Source organism: Marmota marmota, unplaced genomic scaffold (genome assembly GCF_001458135.2).
Source record: "Marmota marmota marmota unplaced genomic scaffold, marMar, whole genome shotgun sequence".
Classification (NCBI taxonomy): domain Eukaryota; kingdom Metazoa; phylum Chordata; class Mammalia; order Rodentia; family Sciuridae; genus Marmota; species Marmota marmota.
In genome coordinates, this window is record NW_025999932.1 from 35987992 (window position 1) to 36012655 (window position 24664).

Below are 24664 nucleotides of genomic sequence, written 5' to 3' on the forward strand. Positions count from 1 at the left end.
TGTTACCTTTAGACCATATCCTTGTTTTTATACAGTTATCTGGGAACTGTGTGCCCCCATATTAACACGAATCATGAAAATTCATCGCAATGACTTGGAGAACGATCAGAACTCAGGGATTATCTGGCTCTTGCTTGCTCTTTCTGCCGGCCTGGCTTCTTTCCATTTCGTTGGACATTAACACCACCATCAGCAGAAGTGCAGTGGAAGCAAAGGAGTGACCAGGCAAACCAATGAAATTTCCCCCAGTCAGTCACTCCATTAAAGGGAGAAGGTGTCACCATCAGTGACGTGTAGATCTCCCTCTTCCATGATGCCCTGAACTCCCAGTACTGGAGACCCATCTTTGGTAAACTTCAATGAATGTACATGGAAAAGGACAGAAAGGCTTTGAGCAATCTGAAGGTGAAGAAATTTGCCTGAGCAAATTACAGATGAGTTCCATGAAGGGAAAAACAAAACAAAACAAAAGGTACATGGAGTGAAGGAAAACAAGTTGTGGGAGCATCAGGTGGTCCCTGTAAGATCCTGACCCAGCCACGGGGTGTGCATGCAGCCAGAGACCCAGGTGACCCGATTGCTAACATGCATCCTTTCCTGGTGTTCTACACACATGAGCTTTTTAATCCTTGCAAAAACCCTGGAAGGGGGTGTTATTACTGTCCCCATTTTAAAGAGCAGGAAATAAAAGCACAAAGAAGTGAAGTCACTTGCCAAGGACACACAGAAGTAAGAAGTAGCTGGATACTCTCTGCAGCATCGAGATCCGTGGGTACCAGGGCGCCCTTCTCTCTGCTGAATCCATTTCTCAACAGAATGACCAGCTGCCACTCTCACCCAGTCTGGCCACGCTGCTACCCCCTTGCCCTTGCCCCTCTTCGTGACTCTCCCACCTCCTTCTATTGGCTGCTTTCCTGGCCACCAGCCAATAGCTTCATGTCTTGGACGCTCATTTACATCTCTTTCTTCTGTTCCTTGGTCTCTGGGGCCAGAAGCTGCCTCCCTGCTGGCTCAGGCCCAGGTCTTTTTATCTCAGCGCTGCCCTGTGGGCAGCTCAAACAGGCCCACAGCACAGTGGGCGCCCTGGTGAAAGAAAAGCAGAACACTGACCCTGAGAAAGCCTGCCGCCAGGGGAGGGAGAGGCCTGGGGCGTGGAGAGGCCCTGGGGGAGGTGGCATCTGAGTCTCCCAAACAGAGTTGTCAGGGCGCTCAGCCTTGTGCCACCTCTAGCAGCCACACAAAGGTTTCCCGGAGAGCAGTAACAAAGGCCATGGTGAGGCCTGCCTGGGTGAGTGAGTGCTTACAGCTCTGCAAAAGGGCAGGATGCCCGGCCTCGCACGGGGGCCGGGCTGCGAGGCATTCCATTAGGCCCCAGTGTGCCCAGCAGCGCTGGCTGCAGCCAAGAGCAAGCGGGCAAGGAGAAGCAAGAGCCGGTCCCCTCTGCACTGCATGAATCAGGGAGATGGAAGGGGCCAAAATCCTGCCCCAGGAGAGCGAAGGAGAATGGGTAGTGCATTCATATGCTCAGGCCACTGCATGTGACCCTGAAACACAGACTCAAAGAACCATGGGAAGCAGCCCCAAACTGTCGTCGGGTGCTAGGGTTACACACGCCCCAGGGAAACCTGCCTGTGTGGAGCTGAATGGGAAACCAAGTATTTGAGGGGAAGGAGAGAAAATGTGAATAATTAATTGTCATGAAAAGCCTCCAGGCCTCCCTAGAGAAGCTGAGGCAACACATCCAGGGGATGCGCTCTGCCGTTATCGTATCTATTACCTGTCTTCTCCAAAGACCTCAGAGAGCACCTGTTCAGTCTGGGAAAAAGCAGACAGGGACTGGCAGCAGGCAGGCCCTGCCCACGGCTGGCTAGAGCACGGGAGCCAGTCACACGGTATCAACCAGGCTTTCAAGTGAGTGTGCGTTTTCCAGAAGTGAGGAGGAAGCCTCTTGTGTGATTGACACGTAGTGTTTCCTTTGCTAATGTAAAACCGAAATAATTTGAAGGAAAGCAGCGCCAGGTCATGCCTTCTATGAGGCAGAAAGTGCACAGACAGCCTGGGTATTTGTCACGTTTTTCTCCTTGGCTGTACATATCCTCTTGGCCACCTAAATTTAGCAGCAGGGGAAAAAAAAAAGTATAGACAATATCAAACATTTATTAAATGCTTACTATCTGCCAGGCACTGTCTTAAATGCTTCATATACATTATCTCACTTAATCTTTGAAACAATGCTAGGACAGAGGCATTGTCTCTCCATTTTGTAGCTGAAATGTAAACTAACTTGCTCAAGGCCATTTGGCTAGAGATGGGGCTGCCCTCACCCCAGATCTGTCTGAACTCTAAATGTCTCCCTGACCCCTGCGTCATGCTCTGTCACCTCCCAAGCCCACCATCCTTAAAATTAACCTGTTGGTATTTTTTTTTCCCTCCAAACCTTAGCTTGCTTTGCTGAGGTTCTGCCCCTATGGTTCTGCTCCTTCAGCCAATTTGGGTGGGTGATCCTGCAGTGAAGGGAAGGACCGTGTTGCTTAGGTGGAAATCCTATGCTCCAGTGTTATGGAGGAGGGGGCAGGGGACCAAGGCCCTTCTGGATGGCAGACTGCCACTTGGTAACCTCTGTGCTGCCTGCACCAGGGCCCCACACCGCCACCCTCTGCAGCCTGGGACCTCCCAGAAGCCTCGCCTGCACTGTCCCCCACCATCTGGTGCCTCCCAGACTGGACCACCTGCTAGAACTGGCAAACCGGTTTGTTCCTAAAGCACCTGCTGCCTGAGAGCAGGCATGCCCACTTGAAGGTCAAGGTCTCTCATTCTGATGGGATTACCTGTACTTGAATCAGGATATGACAAGTTCAACTACCTTTCTAGAATTTTTAAGCAACTATTGATATTGCTGTCATCTTAACCCAGACTGTCACTGACACTTTGCAAATCAGTTGCAATAATTTTATTTAATCAAGGAATGTTTATTGAGCACATATCATGCTCTAGGCACTATGGGATGCAATGGAAAATAAAAAAAAGTCTCTGCCTTCATAGAGCTTATAATCTAGTGGGGGAGACAGACAATAAACAAATAAATATATAAGATGAAACTAGGTGGCTATAGACACTTTACTAAGCAAATGCATGTTCAATGTGATTATAAGGAGATGTTTTTTAAAGCAGCAGCCATAACCATTTATCCGTTACTGAATAGATCACCACACATCTTTCTAGTGCCCAAAATACTGCTTAACACCTCAGTGCTGCATGAGACCCAGAAGGCTGCCAGACTGCACCAAGGCACGTCTGGTTTCTATGGGCCGCCTGGTTTAGGGAAGGTAACCTGGATTGAGGCCGGTAACCTCACACTCATAAGGGTGAATAAACTCTCTATTTGCATTTCTAAAGCACCACTCTGTGTCAATGAATAGCTCCCAGGCCTTGGATACTGGCCTGCCAACCAACCCACAAGCCCCGGTGGCAGAAAACCCAAGGGAGGTGATGGTGGTAGTGGTGGAGTGTCAGACACACAACCAAGATATGTCCAGGGTGCCGGCTGGCCCTGTGAATCAAGATCATGTCAGAAGACATGAAAGAAAGGCTCCAGAGGGCCACCCCACCCTGGCCTTCCATGAAGCCAGAATTCCAGAAATAAATGCCCTTGGGAAGGGGCTTCCAAATTCCTTCAGGGAGAGTCTATTCATCTGAAATGCAATGAGTACCCTGCCTTCATTGCTTTTTTCATTTCTTTTTTAAAAGCCAGTTCTTTGAACCTCTGAACTAATGAGAAAATGGTAGGCAATTTCCATATCCTACCAAGATTTAAGATAAAAAAATCTCAGGTTTTCTTTATTTTCAGTAGCTTTATAATTTGACAAGGTTGGAGATCAGCCTGCAACTTTGGGCTGTCAATCAAAGTGGTAAGGCTGGTCCCGATGTCAGACCCAGCAGGGTCAGAAGCAGTGTTAGGAACTGTGGAATGTGGTGGCACTGAGGTGGCATACAGGGGATATACACTGAGTTTATAACATGGATAACAAGATTTTCCTCCCTTGGTCTGAATTTCCAGATCTTTTGCCTACCTGACAAATCGAACATTGGCTGAAATGGTTAAGCCAAAACCTGGATTTCCATTTGGCAGAAGAGAACACTATGGGATCTTTCTGATGCTTGGGCCCTTTCAAACTTTTGTAAGTAGGACGCTTTGCCATAACTGCAGCTATTTGACTGCTCTCGATTTTTCTCATCTGCTGCAGAAGCAACAACCCCTGTTGATTCACATTCCAAAACCAGGACACTATTCAGAAATAAATAATATAGAGAGAAGGCAGATAACTTTAGAGACCTGTGTTTTCTTCCACTTGCAAGAGGACCACCCATTTCACTTTTGAGGTATGTCTAAGCTTTAATCAGGGCCCTACTCCTGAAACATATGCTACTGATGGGAGGAGGAAGGGGTAGTAAAAGCCAGAGACCAACCGGAAAGACATGACAAAGACACTTTTAAAAATTCTGATGTGGCTTGACATCGATTCTGTGAGAGGACCAGGAGGCTCATATGCAATGAGCCTGTAATAAATTCAGCTAGAAACCCTTCAACAGATCTAGCATATTTGTGCAAGTCCTTAGGACTATGATGATTTTGAAGGTTTCTGAGATGGTGACACAGGTCTGAGACACACCAAGGACCCATGCTGAATGACATGCTAAGACCCTGTTTGTATAAAAAATTCAAGGGCTTGAAAGGCCTGAGAAAACCATGGCATTTTACACAGATCCTTTCTTCTGCTCAGTGGTCTTAATTCTTTCTAAACCACTTCTGTGCTCGTCAATTTCTTTGGTAAGCAGAGTCATCCTGAGAAAGTCCAGATCTCAACACAATCCTGTAGATGTGGAGGAAGCACAGTGGGCTTGGAAATAACAGGACTGAAATTAATATTCATTTTGCTTTAAGAAATAAGGCAAATCCACCCAAACAAAACAAGAGACAAAAGAAGAGAAGGTTAGCCAAATCCTCTCCCAGGGATTTGCTCATCAGGGAATCCCAGGCCTCTGGGTCTTCCACTAGAGGTAGACGGAGGGTCCTACCAATTAAATTAATGAAGATTTATTTTAAAAAGGAATTTATTCTGGCAGGATGTTGAGAAATCAGACCAAACAATGATTACCTATTACATCTGTTCTAAGAAAAGACATTATGCCTCTGCTAATAAGATACATCCTGGATGCTAGAGCAGAAAAGTCAATAATGAAATCTGGCACTGGCTTTGTCCAGGATTAAACTAGGAATGTAGGAAATGGAACTTGGGAACTCACTTTTTTTTGGCCTAAAACTCAGTGGAATATTCAAATGCTTTGCCAATTTGAAGATGATCTTTACCTGTCAGGAAACTGATTTGAACAGCAGTGTGTGTGTTTCTATCCTTGTTTCTAAGTTTCCTTAGGAAATATGGACTTTGGGGCCCATTTGGAGAGCAAGCTTACTGGACATGACTAGAAAATTAAACACAGGTGAGACTTTTCACTCAGGTCCCTGGTTTACAGGTGAAGTCAGGCAACTTGCCCAAGTTGGCCATTTAGCCAACAGCCCATGTAGAGACACAAGGACCATCTCCTAGCTCCCACTTTGGGGCTCCGACCTTTATATCTCAGCTGCCTCAGTCCTAAGGTGCCCAAGCCTGCTAAAGGTTCCAAGGACCACAAAGTAGCAGGAGACACACCCTGACCTTGTCCTTGAGCAGTTTACTATCTGAGAGGGCAAGGCATTCTCATAGGACAGATTAAAGAAAAATACCAATGTAAGTTCCACATGTTACAGTTTGAAATGTAGAGATAGTTCATGAGCTTTCCCTTCTCCTGGGAAATTTTCTACTCCCTGGGACCCTCCACTTATAGAGACATGACTGTCCACTGCTTCAGGGGGCAATGGGAAAGATAAACCCAGTTTTCAAGTTTCTGAAGTTATTTCTTTGAACTCACAGCAGACAAAACAGCTGGAATGGCAAGGCTCTTTATTGCAAGAGCGAGGCTTTTGGAGACACCAACTGATGGTGACAGCTTAAACATGTCATCTCATAGACCTTGGAATCCAGTCCAGGTGATCTTTGACCTCACACATTTCAGCCTCACGATGCTCCAGACTGAGGCAAATTGCAGATGAACTATGAAATCACAGAGAAAGCCCAATTCTCCCCATAACAGACAAAGCAAAGGCTTCTTGTGACTATTCTTGCTACAAAAAGGGAAAACCAGTCTTCCAAACACAGGTTGAACAGCTCAACCTCACTACCTTTATGAGCCCATAATAATGTCAGAAGATGTTAGGGTGAGATAAAAATAAGAGAGGGAGTGAAAACAGATAGAACATTCCTTCCCTTCCATAACCATTGTGTTGTCCAAAATAGCAGTTTAATAAATATGCAGAAAGAGAAAAGAAAGGCAGAAGGAGACCAATGGGTTTCTCTTAGCATTATTAGTCCATTCTGAGTATTGGAGGCCCTCAGTGGTTATGATCTGTCTTTTTGCATAATATTCCCCAAATACTTCCAACTTATTATTCCATCAGACATTAAAGAGAGCAGTATAGATACTGAATAAAGATAAAAACTGCTGGAGTGGAAACACTTCCCATAAAGCCTGTGCAGAGCAATGATGGTTTTGCGATAGCCATTACTATTGCCTGAGGTGGGACTGGGAGTGAAGTGAATACCACACTGTCAGCGAGAGAAATGAAAAGACATCAACCTGATCATCTCCAAAGCCTGAGAGTCTCCCTGTTCATAACATTCCACAGAGGAGCAATTCTGTCCATTGTATATAGCATTGTATATATGCACACACACACACACATATATATAGTGTATTATATAAATACATAAATGATATATATGAGATACACACATATGTCTACATACACACATGTGCACACTCATACCTCCTTTTTGTACATTAAATCACAATTTTTATGAGACCCTAGCTTGTTCATACATCAATGGGAGAGTAAAATGCACTTTTGGAAAATATCAGAAGCTTTACAAACTGCATATCTTTTTATCCCAGCAATTTCACTTGTAGGAGTTAATCTTCACAATGCAGGATATTTACAAAGACTCAGTGCAATAGAGTTTTGTAATAGTGAAAGAGTGTCTAGAGCCATATGACCTACACTAGGGCACCGATGAATACAGCACAGTGCAGACACAATACTGTACACACACACACACACACACACACACACACTGCTGTACAAGTTAGTTCCTGACAGGTAAAGATGCTTGTAATATAGCTGGTGAGGAAGTTAGACTATAAAATTCACGTAATGCCAGTCTGGGTAATGATAAATCTATCTATGGGTATATAGATGCTCAGAAAAAAATCTATTAAGGCAGACATCAAATCATGAATAATGGTTGTTTCTGGGTGAGTGTTTATCTTTGTCAATTTGTATTTTCTGAATTTTCCATAGTTACCTATAGTTACCATGTATTACTCGAGTAATAAAAATTGCTCTAAAATTAAGAAACGCACCAGGCACATCGAGGGCAGGTGTGGTGGCAGCTACTCACTCTGTGCCCCTCCTTTTTCCTTCCCTTGGGGGACTGACGGCCCAGGTAAACCAGATGTCCCTGGAGTGGCACTTCAGCTTCTCAGGGAAAATGCTGTCAGGAAAGTCTGTCTCCATTTTTCTTTCATATCCTGGGTAATAATCGACACCTTCTGTGTGGTTGAAGTTATACAATTAAAACTTATCTTTGAAGCCAGAAGGACTACACCATATTTTTTTGGGAAACGGATGTCAGTGTAGCAAAGCATCAAAGGGGTTGTCTGTTGTGGTATATTGTCCTCACCCTTTGATTTCCTGATGCCTATCTTTGCTTATTGCTTTTTTCTTATCAACTGTCAAACAGTAATATAGTCTAGCTTTTCAGGCTCCTATTCAGGAAAAACATAGACTCTACACCATCAAATAACCGTCTAAATGCACAAATGTTTTTGGCCTCAGTTGTTTAATTTAATCTCATTGCAACTCTCAGGATTCTACAAGTAACACTGCCTCCTGCTTCTCAAAAGTCCCAAAACATAAGGGACATATTCTGTGTTTTAAATGAATCATGCTTAGTGAAAGAACACAATTTTATTTTTCTAAAATTATTAATAAAATAATTCAAATATTTATCAAATGAGAAATTCCCATCCAGATGTTATATAGGTCCTAGAGTCCATAGATTACAGTATTAAATTGGAATCTAACTGTAAGAAGTTTAGATAAGCCACATATAACAGGGATGATTGAAGAGCAGTTTTGATTAATGAGGAGATAGGCTGGCTTAGGACTCCTTAAACTTTCAGTGTATGCAACTCATTTGGCTCAGGGGTGGGACCCGGGATTCTGCATTTCTGCGATGATATGGTGGCTCATGGACCACACTCCAAGCAGCAAATTTTCTAGTTTGGTAATTATATGTGTTCTTCTAAGCTAAGAATACCTTCTCTGGGCAGCTGACAAAATGAGACCAGTGGGATACCCAGTCCATAACTATTTGTGTTCTGTGGTTCTGAGGCTGCAGGTAAGTCTCCTCTTGAGTAGTTGCAATACCCAGACATGCCACAAATGGTGCTTTCAGGCCTGTGACCTTTTTGTTAGTGTCACCTACAAGCTACATAGCTCCAATCCTAACAGGAAGGTCCAGGAACATCCTTGTGGCAGAAGGCCTCAACATGTAGGGTCATGGGAAGAGCTGCTTCCAGCAGATTCATCTTTCCCTGGTTAGGACAAGCTGGAGTGCAGCCGTTGTCCTCTGGCATGGGAAGAAGCAGCCCTAAGGGTGCTCTCCCACTCAGCTACAGGCACAGCAGTTGTAGGTATCTCAGATGCCCAGGCCAAGGAATGCAATAGAAACTTCTAAGTAATGTCTTTAATCCTGTACTCACTTTGGAGGGAAGAGTGGATGAGATCAGATTGATCTGTCCATGTGCACTGCCTCTTAGTGGTTTCTCACTGTCTCTGCAGCCATGGCCATATATCAAGATGACTCAGAGCCAATCCAGCTGTGCAGTACACCCTGAATCTCTTTTGGGAATAATGCTATGTGTGGACACTATTGTTGTGCTATAACATGGCCTTCAACACAATAAAAATGGGAAGACTTTTTATTTTGGACTCATTTGCTGAAAGCTGCACACTCAACTTTGTGGAGTTGGAAGCCTATGATTTTCTTCCATGTGGAAATAAATACATCGTTGCTCCAATGCTTCAGTTTGTTTCATGTCTGTTGGGTTTATAACAGCATGCCAAACAATATCACTAGCATTATTAATAAAGCTTTTGGAAATTGAGGAAGTAGAAATAGATGAAAAAAGTGAGAGAGCTAAATTGAGATACCCCAACGAGTAACTTTCTCTAGGAGGCCACATTCTAATTTAGAAAATATTGGTGACTTGTCTGTAGTTAGCAGGGGTGTGAAGCTGCGGACGGAACAGGTAGTTTTTAGTTTACCCACAAGCCTGAGCACATTGCCAACTCGATGTTAACCACCAAATTAAACTAGCTCAATGGTTAATATTGTTCTTCATGAAGATTAATGGAAAGAAAGATAAATTAATGAGCTTTGCCCAGATCTTATGGAATAAGACTCTGAAATAATATTCATTCTAAGAAAGATACGGGATAAAGTATTGTACACAGAAGGAAAAAATAAAGATTATAATGTCCATGAATGGATCAAAGTTAAACTGACCACTGTTGTTCTTCCAAAATACTGATCTTCCTTTTCAGGGGACCTGATCAAAACTGGCTCTACAGTGAACAAAACTGATTGACAGTTATCTTCTCTAATAAAAACAGAAGCAAAATAACAAATATTCCATTAAACCAAGACTGCATTTAGCTCTTGAACTTGGAAACATCACATCTGTTCAGGTATTCCTCATCAGTGATAAGTACTAGAGTTCAGAACAGCCTCAGATAGAACCAGTTCATTCCTTGATGTGTCCTTGACACAATGAAATTGTGTTTAGTGTGTTGCTTTTCATACTCCTAAATTACAGCACAATGAGCTCAGGTTTCTCTCCAAAACACTAAGGGATCGTGCAAATGTGGTCAATGCCAAAATCAAAACATATAATGCCTCAGTATCCTGAACTTGGAATAAGAGCTGAAACTACTGAGAAATTAAAGGGAGATGATAGTATTTAATTGGAGGGATACACATGCAGGAAAAGAGATCCCCAGGAGGGAGGAGATGTTTTCCCAGGAACAACAGAGAAGAATTAATTGACAAGCCCTTATATTGGCTCCAAACTAGTTAGAGGGCCTTACCATCAGCTGAGATGCCTGGATTTTTCAACTTGAAAAACACCTGTGATCCACCTGATCCTTTTCCCTTGAGATGAGGGTGTGTTCAGAGGCCCAGAGCACCAGCTGGGCCTATTTGGGAACTTCCCTCAAGGGAAGTTCACAGACATCATGGTCCTAGGAAAGTCATAGGGTGTTGGAATAACTTTCAGTCCCAGCTAGCAGCTACCAGCAGCTCGGAAGTGCTTGAAATATCTACCTTCCTTGAGGCCTGACAGGAGCGCCTGCAGGATGGGGTGAAACCCCATCCTCAGCACTTGTGGTTGGCATTGCCAAACTGCCCGGCCAGGAAACCGAGAGTCAGGGGCTTCAGGGCATGAAACCCCTGACTCAGTAAGGGCCAAAGACCCTTCCAGATTGCTTTCCGCCACGACAGCAATATTTAGAGTTTCCTAACAGTGCGGTTATGTTAGGCAGAAGATGATGGGCTTATGGATATTGTCTTGCTTATGTATGATTGACAGGCAAGCCCCACTAGAACCCTATAACAGTTGGGTGCATTCCAAAAAGAAACTGAGCTCCTGGACAATGACCTGAGGTGGGTCTCCAGCCAGTTCTCTCACCAGCTCCGGAGTCTGTGTGTTGACTCCGTGTCTCTATCCCCCGGCGACAAGGTAGCCTAGTGACCATTGACCACGAAGGGACTTAGGAGCACATTCAATAGGGCACGACTCCATTGGACCTACAGCCCATGGAAGCTCTGGGGCAGCAGTGAGGACGTGAGCAGGGAACTGGGCCTGAGTCCCTGGAAAGACAGCTCAGGAAGTTGGGGAAAGAAAAGTATGGAAAAAAAGGAGAGAAAGAATTTGAGGTCTGAGCAGGCTGAAGAACAAATCCAGGGACTCCTGTTCTTTTCTTTACCCAGTTCATGACATGTTCCCAGGCTCAGATCAGCAAAGCACATTGTCCATGGCCATTCCTCCCTGATTTCCTCAGACCAGAGAATTCCTCAGAATGTTGCCCAGAGGCTGGGACATACCCTCAGTATCACTTCGATTCATCTTTGACAATTTGTGGGTATTTTTGTTCTGGGTACTGGGGACTGCATCCCCAGAGGCCCACCCAGCTGAGCTATATTCACACCTTTGTATTTTGAGACAGTCTCTTGCTGAGTTGCCCAGGCTGGTCTTGCACTAGCAACCTCCTGCCTCAGCCTCCCAAGTACCTGGGATTACAGGTGTATGCCATCATGACCAGCTTCCACCTGTGCTTTGAGAAGTACTGAAGCCAAGTTATTGTCCTGGTGCTGTGGGGAGGTGGACCAAACAGGGCTGAAGTGTGGGCAGCAAGCATGGGCCACAGCTGCATGGAGCCCACCAGCCCAGGGAGGGTGAGCCCATGCCAACGCAAGCCAGGGTGCACCAACCTGTAGCACTGCAGCAGCCTGAACTGGTGGATGCCAAGGCCTGTTCTGCATAGCACCCATGGGCCCTGAAGCCCTGAGCATCCACGGTCCAGTGATCTCAACCTCTAGTTTCCCCACAAGTGGTAGGAAAATAGAAGTGGAACTGACCTGAATGGGATTGCAGGGTTAGCCAAGTGCACTAGTACTTTTCCAAACTCTGATTAGCATAAATCTGGACCAATAGCATTGACCTAAGCACTAAATAAACCCCTAGACTAGCACACTCAGGGGACAACCGCTACTGGGTCTCCTCTCACCCTGTGGGAGTTCTGCTTCCATTGACACTTTAACAAAGCCTACTTACACTCATCTTTGTGTGTGGATTTCATTCTTCAAATTCATGAAATAAGAACCCAGAAAGAAGAAATCGGTGGTGAGCTTCTGGGGTCTGCTGCAACACTGGAGGGCACGGCCCACCATTAAGGGCTGCAACACGTTTCTTGGCTGCAGAGGTCGGCAGCTTGTGCAGACCCCACCTGCCAGCCGCAACAGTAGGAAGGGCATAAAGCCACAAGGCATTCCTGCTGTCACCAGCAGTTTGTAAGGTGTCAGGTAAAGAGTTAGTGACTATCCTCACTTTTGAGGTGGAACCATTTTAGGACTGAAATTAGGAGGGCAAGTAGAGAAGTTTCCTTCAGAACAGCCTCAGGTAGAACCAGTTCATTCTTTGATGACATTCTATTGGCATGATTCTGGGGCCAGATATCCTTAAGACACATTATACATTTCTAAAAATGTTTAAGCTCCCAATATCTTCTAAGAGTAATTCTTCAAGTATGAGTAAGATCTTTATTTAAATGGAAATATTCAATCACACGTGATGGGAATTTCATTAGTATTATGTGGCATTCTTGGTATTTTTTTTCCCTGGCATAATTGTTGTTTTTGTTTTATCCTACTTACAAAAATTCCCCCTTTTATTCAAATCACTTAATAATGCAAATTGTGCCATTATGGCTCGGTGATCTTCTCACCAGATTTCTGGAACAACAACCTAACAGTCTGAGAGTATAAATTAAACTCAATCTTCCTTAGGAAGTATGGGGACTTACTGAGATCACCTGGGCACCAACACTATGTTTAGCTTTTCAGGAGGCATAAAGGAGAAGCCTGACCTCTCTGGTAATCTGAGAAAGGCAAATGGACCAGGTGTATCTGGGAAAAATTCACCCAAACAAAACCAGGGCCCTCAGCACTCCCGCCGGAGTTGGACAGCAAGTGACAAAGGACGTAGGCAGTAGAAGTGGGATTCTGGGATCAGTGAGGCTGAGGAAGAGGATGATGCCCAACCATCCCCATGCCCTCTTCTGCCCTAGACCCGGGCATTTCTTTATGGGGTGGGGGAAAGAGCAGCGCTGTCTCTTCCTTCAGTCTCTCTACCGTTACTGACTCAGAGGCGGCTCACAGTGTTAAGAAGCTCTGATGGCTTCTTGACAGCCCTCACTTAAGGATGAACCTTAGAGTCCTCTAGATTTTTATTCAAGAGAGAACAAAGAGAAAAGGTACAGACTGCTCCCTCCTCTCCTCCTCCTCTCTTCTTTCTTCATTCTGTTTTTAGAGGAGTTTCTAAGATGGTCATAACTTAGCATTCTAGAGCTTCTGGAGGGTCCTTAGGGGCATCCTGTCCAACCACATCATGCAACAGAGGAGGAAACCGAGGCCCAAAGGGGGTACTATGGTTGCCCTTGATAGGGGGCAAACCCCAGGGTTCATGTGCAGGAGGCTTGGTTCCCAGTGTGGAGATGTGGGAGGTGGTAGGACTTAAATAGAGAGGCCCACTGAGAGGTAAACAGGTCGTTGGGGGGTGCTGTACTCAGAAGGGATTAATGCAGTTCTTATGGCACCTCAGTTAGCTCCCCAGTTGTGGGTTGCTACTAAAGAGCAACAACCAGTCCTCTGGGTTCCTGTCTCACCACCCAATTTCTTCCACATGCATCACTGTAATGTCGTATGAGGACCTTGCCAAGCCAAACAGATAAACCCGTGAGCTAAATAAACCCCTTTTCTTTATAAAGTGACCAGTCTCAGGCATTTTGTTATAACAAAAGAAATTGGACTAAGACAGAAGGTAAATGGTCAGAAAGCATGAAGCTAACTTGTGGTTGAACAGAACTAGAACTTACCCGTTTTCCATATTTTTTACTGTTATATTTATAGTTATACATAATCACGGGATTAGTTGTTACTTCTTTATATATGAACACATATAATAATATAATCTGGCCCACATCATTCCCCAGTACCTCCCCTTTCCCTGTCCTCCTCCCTCTGCTGGTCCCTTTCCTCTGTTCTACTGGTCTTCTTTCTATTTTCATGAGGGACGAAGACTTATAACATGTCACCACACCACTATTCTGTACCTCTCCCTTAGAGATGACCTTTCTTTTGTTCCTATCAAGACAAGCAGCATGAGAAGGCAGCCCCCACCCCCCGCATTTTGAAGGAAAAGAACCAAATAGAGTGACTGGTGTTCTTTGCAGGCAGCTCTCAAGGTCATGCCTGGCAATAAAAACCCAGTTGCAGAAAAACAGGCATCAAGCCTGGTACTGAGGCTGGCGAGCCCAGGAAGCTCCTGTGAGCTCATGCACAGATAAAGGAATGTTGAGTAAGGGCCCTCACAGACACAGGCAAGTCCATTTTCTAATATGAAATGATCAGCACTGATGCCTAAGTCCCAACTAGGAACCAGGAGTCATTCAGAAACAGGCCGTTCCATCAAGAGAGGCTGACCGTGGAGGTGGAAAGACAATGAGGTGCAGGTGCATTGCTCCTGGACCAACAGATGGGGTCTGCAGGGCAGCCCTCAACCCTGCTGGCCACACAGAAGAGTGGCCTAGTAACGGTGTTTCAGGACAAACAACAAATCCTCTCTCTACTTAGCTCCTTGAGTATGATCATATAGTTTGTGGAAAAATGTTATTTATTTATTTGTTTATTTTTGGAATCGGGGATTGAACTCAGGAGCACTCCACCACTGAGCCACATCCCCAGGCTATTTTGTATTTTATTTAGAGACAGAGTCTCACTGAGTTGCTTAGCATCTCGCTTTTGCTGAGGCTGGTTTTGAACTTTCAATCCTCCTCCCTCAGCCTCCCGAGCTGCTGGGATTATAGTCGTGCGCCACCGTACCCAGCTGAAAAATGTTGTTTTAACAATCTACTTGGAAAATACTTTTTTTTTTTTTTAAGGGTGGATTGAAGACTCCTGACTTAAACTTTTTTTTCTTTTATTTTCATAAAGTTTACTCTGTTATATTCCACTGACTGCTCAAAGGGCCTTCTCCTGCATGCGGGTAGGGGCAGGATTTATGCTCCTAGCTGGGTGCTGATGCAGGCAAGACCCATCAGTATCCACTCTCCTTCTTTACTACCTGAAATGCATTAGGGATAGCAATGTAGTCAAAGAAAACAATGTTGTCCAGAACCCCTTGTAACTAGAGATAAATACGTAACCAACATCTAGTCCAAAGAGATAAGAGTAACTGCTGGGTAGAGTCTTTGAAAGACTCCTTAAAAATGACCCAACTGGGAACAGTGGCTCACGCCTGTAATCCCAGCGGCTCAGGAGGCTGAGGCAGGAGGATTTGGGATTCAAAGCCAGCCTCAGCAACAGCAAGGTGCTGAGCAACTCAGTGAGACCCTGTCTCTAAATAAAATACAAAACATGTGGCTCAGTGAGCCCCTATGTTCAATCCTCAGTACCAAAAAAAAAAAGGGATGACCCAGCCAGCAAGTGCCCTCTGATCTTCCTTTTTCTTTCTTCTTGCTGAGAAAAGGATGTAACAGCTATGGTGCAGGCATCCTTATTGTAACTCTGAGGCAACCCTGAGGATGGAAGCCCAAAGCTGAGAGTGGTGTAGCAGAATGACTGGAGGAACTTCTACATCAGACCTGAACTTGCCACCTCTGTGCTTTTTTTCTTCTTAAATGATAGAGAAAAACAAATCCTTACGTGCTTAACCATTTTTTTCTTTGTACTTGTAACCAAACACATTTCCTAACCAAAACACACACATATACTCACACATATACACTCACCAAGAAGTCTCATCTCTGAAGAGTGAGGCAGAACTACAATATTTAAAGGAGAAAGGAAGAGCAATAACAGGGTATTGATCCCAGCTGTACTAAGAGAATTTCCAACTCAGACTGCAATTAAAATAACTGCGAAGAAAACATCCCAAACCAAATTACCAGTTTCACTGACTAGGGAGGTGCTTTGTTGTGACCCAGAGGACTGATTTGAGAGCTATGAACTGAGCAAAGGCTTCATGCAAGTGTTTTAGAAAAATCATTCTTAAAGAAATGTAGCCTCTGGGCCAAACTAAGTGGAATGAAAATGGCGGCAGGGAGACAGAGAGTTCAAGAGGCTGTCTCTGATTTCAGGAATAGAAAAGCTCCAGGGAATGAGTGCAAATCACTGGAGCATTATTTTCATGATTACTAATGGTTCTTAATAACTATGGGGCAACGTTGGGTCTCTGGTTGGCTAAAAATGATCAGAAATTGCTCACTGCAGTTATACTAATAACTAAATATAATTTGACACTAAATTACAATTCTAGACATGCAGCTTTCCCATAGTCCCTCATTGCAAAGGGAAACTAAGCCAGAACATCAATAAATAGAATAATCCAATTAAGTGTCTCTCCACTGGGGAACTATTTAGAATTAAGAGTTTTAACAGGATAGTGAGATAGGGCAGAACAATTCAGTATTTACTGATTTAAAAAAAATCAAGGCTCTTATTGTAAATCTTATTTTTTTAATTTTAAAGTAAGGGTTGAATTGATCTGAATGGCTTTGATATAGTGGTTTTAATCTCTATAAATTCTTTATAGACACCAAGGATCATTTATCATGAATACATTTACTTGTATTTTAATATTAAATATAAACACTTTTTAAAAAAAGTTCAGAGCATCTTTATAAGCATATTTCCTATCTTTTTTTTAACCACATATAATGTTCACTTGTAATATAAGAGTTACAAATACAGAAAGATGGTTTGGTAGAAATATCTACATTCTTTTTAGCCACATTTAAGTGAGAAATGAGAGCTAAATTGCCTAATGAGAGTCTATGATGGTGGTGTTAACACACTAGCAGGATTTGTGCCACAGGTGGCATTTCTTCCATATTAGGAGACAGTGACATTTGCCCACAGAGGCAGAAATACAAGGGAAGACATTTGCCCAGAGATGAGTTAGAACAGCCCAAAGGACGCAGTGGCTGTGCTCTGAGTTTTCTGTTAGCCTGTGGGAATAGGATGAGGTACTCGATGGAGGGGGGCCCAATGGATGAGTTAAGGCTGCCCTGGGAAGGTGTTCCTAGTAGCATCTGAAAGCAGCTGGTAAAGCCTGGGGCACATCCTTCAATCTGAGTTTCTGCAGGCGCAGGAGGGGCCTATCCAGTACTGAAAACAAGGTCTGATCAAATTCTCCAGGAAAAGCCTCCAGTCTCAGGGTTCGAGGTTCCCATATTGTTCTTTGTCCAGGACCCCTTTGTTGATCACTACTTCCAATTCAACATGTACTACATAGATGGCCCCTGTGGCATTGACCCCGAGGGGGACTGTAAACACAATGTGGAAAGACTTAAAAATACTTACTGCTGGTGGAGGACAGGTGGCTGTAGTCAGACCTGAAACACAAGAGCTCCGTATTAATAGGAATACACGTCATTTTTGTTTATCTGCATGACTTATTCAAGCTACAAGTTGAAACAGTGGGGACAGCATTTGACTGGTAAAGAAATGTCACCACTAGAAAACTACAGTGCTGAGGTTCATTCTGTGCAAACTATAGTTATGTCTGAATTTGAAAGCAAAAATTTGAAGGCACTTGAGAAATGGGGCAATGGGGGTGGGGGGTCCTTCCTATAGGCTCTGTGGATTCCTCTGATGAGACTATGGGACTCTCTTAATTTGCTGGCAAATTTTCAAATGGTTTGTTTTGCCGAAGAGAAAACCCCAAAGTTTTCAACAGATTCACGTCTCCCCAAAGACTAACCCACTGCAGATAAGCACCTTCAAATGTTCCACCACACCATGGGGAGTGTTTATTTGCTGATGTCAGCCAAGGATCTCTATGGGAGGGGACAGAACCTTGGCTGCTAATTTGCCCACAGAACCAAAGACACGGGGATGCTTCCATGGATTTCAGTTCCACTGAGAAGAAATCCTGCTGGATATTAGAGTAACGGGATGTAGGCTGTGGTAGGGGAGCGAAAAAGCAGGGTTAGGGCTCTGTGAATGGCCCATTTGGATTTTATGCTGAAAAACCTGTGGCTGGCATTGAGCCGTTATGAGAATGGGAATCCGGCCAAGGATCTGCCTTGCTTAATCTCTGCTAAATTTCTGCCCTACTTGCGTGGTTGTTAAGACTTCCCTCTCTGGAAAGGAATTTGGTGTAGAAGCTATTTCTTTTCTCCCCCCAGTGCCCCATAGTTATTCTCGGTAGGAAATTAATCACTTAAGCGCATAGGGATTTATTCTGCCCGGGTAGATAGGGGACATAGTTATGCAAATAAACTGCTTAATTATGTTTAATTTTATAGATATACACTCCTTTTATTTCCTTGGTCTCATGTTGCCTTTCTGAATCATCCAATTTTCCTTCCACTGAGCTTCTTGAAAGTACATACAAAACTTAAAGAAAAAGAAAAAAAAATCACAAGAAGCATGCCTCTTACTGGTTAAAATAACCTGCATCTCTCAGACCAAATGCACTGATTTATTGCAGAGGAACCAAATGAGAGAAAAACAGCATGTGGTTTTCTCTTTCAAATGAAATATTTTAGTAGTCATAGAGTCATTGAATTTTAAAACTGGAAAGAATAACAACTTCTATCATTTGCATATCCCTGTACATATTACAAACTGCCTTTGCACATATCTAATTCAGTTTTTAATTGGTTAACTGAAAAGCAAAAGAGGTACTATTTGTATGGAGGCAGGAAGTGAGAACTGATAAAGGTTTGGACTCAGGGTGCAGGGTGGGTAGCAAGGGATGAGCTGGAAAGTAGGATGGTTTGGCTAGGGCATGGCGACATGCCTGCTAAGGGGGGATGAAAAGCATCAATGATAAGCAACCTCCTGAAATCTAGCACTGACACTTTAAATTCCTTCTGGAGCCAGGCATGGCATAAATAAACTTTAAGACAATACTTAGAAATGGAACTATGGAGAAATGCTGTGAATGCCCACCAAAACACCCCCTGTAGTAGATACAACAGCAAAACCATTCTGTTGCAATACGATCATCTTAAGATGGCCAGACTTTAAAGAAATTTCATGACTATCCAAATACAACATATAACAAGAATGTGCAATATTACTATTTCTCTTGTATTAAAAATGTGTCAGTCGTTTCAGCTAGGATTTTCCAAATACTCCTGAAGCAGATGGGATTCACATATGCAGACGTTTTAAAGATCTGCGTACAGATGGATATGTATGCAGAATGAAATTTACACTGGAAACGTAGTTCAAGAATCTTAAAGTGCAATGGTAGTATTTTAGGATCGGTGCTAGCATAACTGATGCCCCTCTAAGAATCCCCCCCACCTCTCAGGATAAAGGGTACTGCTTGGGTTAGGCCTGCCAACTGGTCAGTCTTCAACAGTCATTCGTCTGCTCAATCCCCACCCCATACAGCAGCCAATCTTTGCAAAGCACAAAATCTGATGGTGTCTTTCACTGGATCAAATTCAAGCTTGACAGTTAAAACACAAACCCCTCACTCCATGGTGATGGTCTCGGCCCAGCTCCGCAGCCCAACTTCCATGCCTGTCCACTATCAAAACAAAGCAAATGGGAAAGAGTCCCTGAACCCTCACGCTGCTCTCCAGCCTCTGATCCTAAGTTGATGAAATTTGTACAGTTTCCACAATGATGGAGATACAATTTTGAACTGCTCTTTTCAATCAACACCACCCTACCATGCTGCTACATAGCTCCTGTAATTATCATTTTAGAGGAAGTGATGCTCTATAATTTATTCAACCATTTCCCTTTTATTGGCTATATGATTGTTCTTGATTGTTCACTTTTATAAAGCACAGAGTGATATTTATGAATATAGCTTTACATTTCTTTTCTTATCCGTAGAACTACCATGAGTGGGAAAACAGACTAAGTCCAGATATGAACACTTCCAGAGCTTTTAATATTCCAAATAACCCCAACAGATCATTTACTGGAAATACTGCCAGGGAAAGATGAACTGTAAAGCTTACAATCATTGTGTGCATAAACAGATTCAAATAAATTCAGAGAACAACCAGATATCTGGTCAGGACTTTGTACTCTTCAACATTTTAGGGTGGGAAGGAAGAGCCGTTGGGTACCTGCCTTGAGATTTGTATATTGTTCTTACATCATGAGAATTCACCTGACTAGCTCTGCCTATGACATTCAAGCTTGCCAGAATGAAGCATGAAAGATGAGTTCATGAATTTTAAGAAATTTCTGAACACATGATACCCATAAGTACAATAATACAAAGATTAGTACATAGTCTCTCATATCTAACATATACAGAGATGCATTTCCAAATATTTAATATCTGTGCCAATAATAAAAAGTTAAGATGTAGTTCCTTAATTTTTTTAAAAAAATATAATTATATGTGTAGACCATATATGTAAAGACTTTCTGTACTTACGGTAGCTTATCTCTGTTAGCAGTCTACTTGCCAATTTAAACATACATTAATTTTATAAAATGATATCTTCCTAAATTCTCTTTTCCAGAAAAATTATGGCATAAGAGCTTTCTGATTTTAAAATTTATTCCACTAATTTTTTTCCCCATTCACCTGTTTAAACTCTCAACTGATGGATTTTTAAAACTCTCTTAAGTCACAGTGAAGTATGAGTTGAAGGCCACCAAAAAGGCAGGGCATGGTATGACCTTGCCATGGGTCAGAAGCTCAGTGACAGCTGACACAGAAGTGGAAGTCCATTAACGTGAGACCAAACTCCTGAATGAATATAATCCACTGGGTCAGGTCACATGTGAAAAAGCAGCTTCCAGGGCAAATCCTGGAGCCATGACTAATGAAAGTCATCAGAAAGCATTGACTTTTATTTGGATTTACAAGGAACTGTCTGTCCCTTGATTAAGGGATTCTGTTTCTAAAGCTGGCTTACACCGTCTGCAGCTGCTGTGCCAGTTCTTTCCAACAGAAAGAACACAGACGCACAAGACTTGCTTTCAGGTGGGTTTGGAAAAATGGGAGTTTCAAAGTGACATCAATCACCACAAAAGAAGACTAGTGTTGGCTTTTAGTCTTGGCCTGGATTAGGTGGGTCAGGTGGCAAAGGCAGCCTTCCAAGCAAAAGAAAATGAGCAGAAAACAAAAATTAGTTAAAACAGTTCAAACAGCTTCCTTAAGAGGCAAAGTCACTAGGTGGCAAGCACGCTAGAGACCCAGGCTTCAATTCAGGTCACTAGAGAGCCATGTGCCTTCTGAGGGTCTGTGTCCCCATCTGTAAAACAGTAATAATGATGATAGTGAGGCATGCCCTGCAGTCTGTTGAATGTTCTGAATGATGATCAAATTGCTTAAGGTATGTATTTAAAAGTATCGGAATGTCTACTGAGATGAGTATAAATAACCTACAGTCTTAAGTTCACCATTATTACATAAGATTCTAGTTTTACCAATTGGAGTATTCTTTGTGTTAATAATAATGATATAATAAGAAAGAATCATGGACTGAGATTGACTTATTCCAGGCATTGTTCTTAGGGCTTTCAATGTACACACTCATTTAATCCTCACAACCACCCAGTGAAGGAGGTCTCATCAATGCCCCCATTGCACAGAGTGGGAAACTGAGAACACAGGGAGATGAAGTTAGCTGCTCCAGGTTTCCATGATTCCTAAGTAGAGGAGCTAGGGTTGGAACACGGCAGGTGCTCTTGCAATTTAACTTTCAAAGTGACCACAGTCACTGCCAGTGAGACTCACAAAGTTGCTTGGAACTGTCTCTTTGATCTGATAAATAGGACTGACCATTCTCTTAGACAATACCCTAAAGTCTGTTGTTCCCGTTTTGTTTCAGCTACCTAGCAACAATGTCCCTGCACCCAATCTGTGATGATCCTAAACAGCCCTAGCTCTCTCTTGCCTGACCCCTAGGTTTCATTGAGCACGGCCAGGGGATGAAGGTGGGGGACAGCAAATCCACTCCTGTCTCTGTAAATATATAATCACTCATCTTAACTGGTCCTCCCTCAACCCTGCCTGAACAATCTCAAATCTCCATCATCCTGTATGTATGGTATGTGTGTGTGTGTGTGTGGGGGGGGGGTTGCATTTACAATTACTGGAAACCCTATCTTCCCTTCCCTCCTTGTGCTTTGATCCGAGGCCCATCCATCCACCTGTGGTCTGAAGTCTGCCTGCCTCCTCCTCTTCAGAAAGCTGACATTACACAAGAGCATCTCTCCTCCTATGTCTTTATACTTTCCCTTTGAATGGAATCCCTCTGTCAGCTGTTTGAATTGTTTAACAACTTGGTGCAGCGGGTTGTTTGCGACCAGCCTCCAGAAACCACAACAGTCGCCCAGTCAGGACCTGTGTTGAGGAACACAACTCCCCTCGCCTGACTCTCCCCTCCTCTACTGCCTCTCTATGCCCCTCTAGCTGTCACCTCTTCCTCACCTTTGATTGCCTTCTGGGGCCACTCTACTCTGGCTTCTGCCTCTACCACCCCACTGTTATCTCCATTAATCCAAACACACTTCACATCTTGAATAGTTTCTCAGCAGCACAGCTGCTCTCTCCTTCTTTCCCCCCAAACTCAAACTGCCCTTGACTTTTAGGATATCACATTCTTTTATTTTGTACAGATCCTTTCCCAGGCTCCTTTCAGCTCCTTCTCCTTTACCTGACATTTAAACACTGTGGTTTCTCAAGGCTGGTCTTAAAAAAGACCACCCGTGGCACTGAGTTGTCACAGGAGTCAATGAGCCAATGAAACACTTAGAGGCTCAGAACAGTAGGTGGCACTTACTAAATGCTAAGTGATGTTCCCGCTGACCTTGAGTTGATTTAATCTCTCCTAGGACTTCAAGTCCAGGGTTTGGTAGACAGTTCCCAAAGGTGATGTCACCATGCAGACTTCCTCTTCCTTGAGCTCCAGATGAAGCTCTACCCACACTGTGGACTCATCATGTTTACTTGGCTATCTCTCAAGACCTCAGGCCTGAGTTGACCATGAAACATCTCATACTGTGCCCAAACTTGATTTGGAAGGGATCAGAGACTACCTAAAGAATCAGATAAAAACTAACTTTTCATAAAAATCTGTAAAGTGCATTATTTTTTACATGCTTGGAGCAATTTGTGGACCTCAAATTAAGGATCACTGCCATAGTGGATGTGTCACTTGAGCTGTGTCTTAAAACAAGGATAGAGTTTCGTCAGGTGGACAGGCATGCCAGGTGGAAAGGACACAGCTGGCAGAGAGGACAGTTTGACAAAGGCAAGGCATCAGAAAAGCCTGACACATGTGGCTAGGTGCAGGTGCAAAGGACTTGCAGAGAAACAGGGCTAGAGAGAGGATGGACTCCATAAGGTCAGGCTTATTAGGCACATTAAATTCTTGTACTTGATAGAATAGTCATAAAAGTTTGGGAGAGAGACAAGATAAAAATTTGTTTTAAAAATAATAATGATGAGGCTGGGGTTGTGGCTCAGTGGTAGAGTGCTTGCCTAGCACATGTAAGGACCTGGGTTCGATCCTCAGCACCACATAAAAATAAATAAAATAAAGGTATTGTGTCCAACTAAGCTAAAAAAAATAAATATTAAAAAACAATGATGGCAAACATTTACTGTGTGCTTTCTATGCACTTTATACTCAGTTTCCACAGGAGATATAGGAATATATGGCAAATACAAAACTATTAAGCATGCATTGAAATTATATTATTTACCATGCTATTTTATCTGAAGAATGCTAGCAATGCAGTAAGAATGCTTTAAACAATTTTGTCCTGTTACAGCCACCCTTTGTAGTAATAGAGGCAGAGAACAGAAGCTCTGGTGTCAGCATGATCAATGTGACCCTCCCAGGAGTTCTGGCAGCTGTCAGGCTGATGCCCAGTTCCTGGGGTGATGTCACCCCCTGGGTCAGGGCTTTCTCTCCCTTCTCTAAGGCAGAGCCCTTAGAAACTTTTTCAAGGTCTGTCTTAGGTAAAATTGAAAACTAATGAACTTTGTTTAACTCAGCTACAAAGTAGCAGGTTCATCTCTCTCTGTGTGTCTTCCAGTCAAAGTCCAGGGGAGGGGGAAGCCCAGATTCTTCTATTAAAGTTGATAAATAAATGCTGGAGATGTGGTTGTGGCTCAATGGTGGAGGGCTTGCCTAGCATAGCAAGGCTCTCAATTTGATCCCTAGCACCACTGAATAAATAAATAAAGTCAGTCAATAAATGCCATATATATAAAGTGTAAGAACAAGTAATTGGGTTAAGCCACCAGATATGATCCCAAATTAGGATAACAGGAAAGCCTACTGCAGAGTAAGTGTAAAGTCCCAGATCTGGAGGCTGCAAGGAAGGGTGGGGTTGACAGCAGGAAGGGCTGTGTGGGGGTCAGGTCAGAATCCCCAGTCCATTTTGGGCCTGGACACTCTTCCTGCCCTCACAAGGTTGCCAAACCCTGAGATTAGCTTGAAACCTCCCTGACCTTTCAGGAATGTGGCTTTCGGTAGTCTGGGCAGCTCTTGCCCTCTTCCAGGGTTACTCTGGATAGGAAAAGACACCCCTTCCTCCGGGTCAGCACTTGCATCCTGCACTTTGCGCTGACTCTGCGCGAGAAAATCCTCTAGAGATAGGGGCTGGGTGGAGGCCTTTACAAGGACATTCATCTACGAAGACATTCGGCTTTTTGTCCCACTCAG

The 24664-nt window shown here is 43.5% G+C and overlaps 1 protein-coding gene across 1 annotated transcript in view; it reads right to left on the minus strand.

The window, feature by feature from the left end:
* Fam124a (family with sequence similarity 124 member A) overlaps positions 1 to 17767 on the minus strand; it is a 48180-nt gene extending 30413 nt beyond the window's left edge. Inside the window, exon 1 of the mRNA XM_048800896.1 lies at positions 17358 to 17767. Coding sequence (XP_048656853.1) covers positions 17358 to 17430 — 73 coding nt within the window. The 5' untranslated portion in view covers positions 17431 to 17767. The remainder of the gene's footprint in view (positions 1 to 17357) is intronic.
* Positions 17768 to 24664: the final 6897 nt, after the last annotated feature.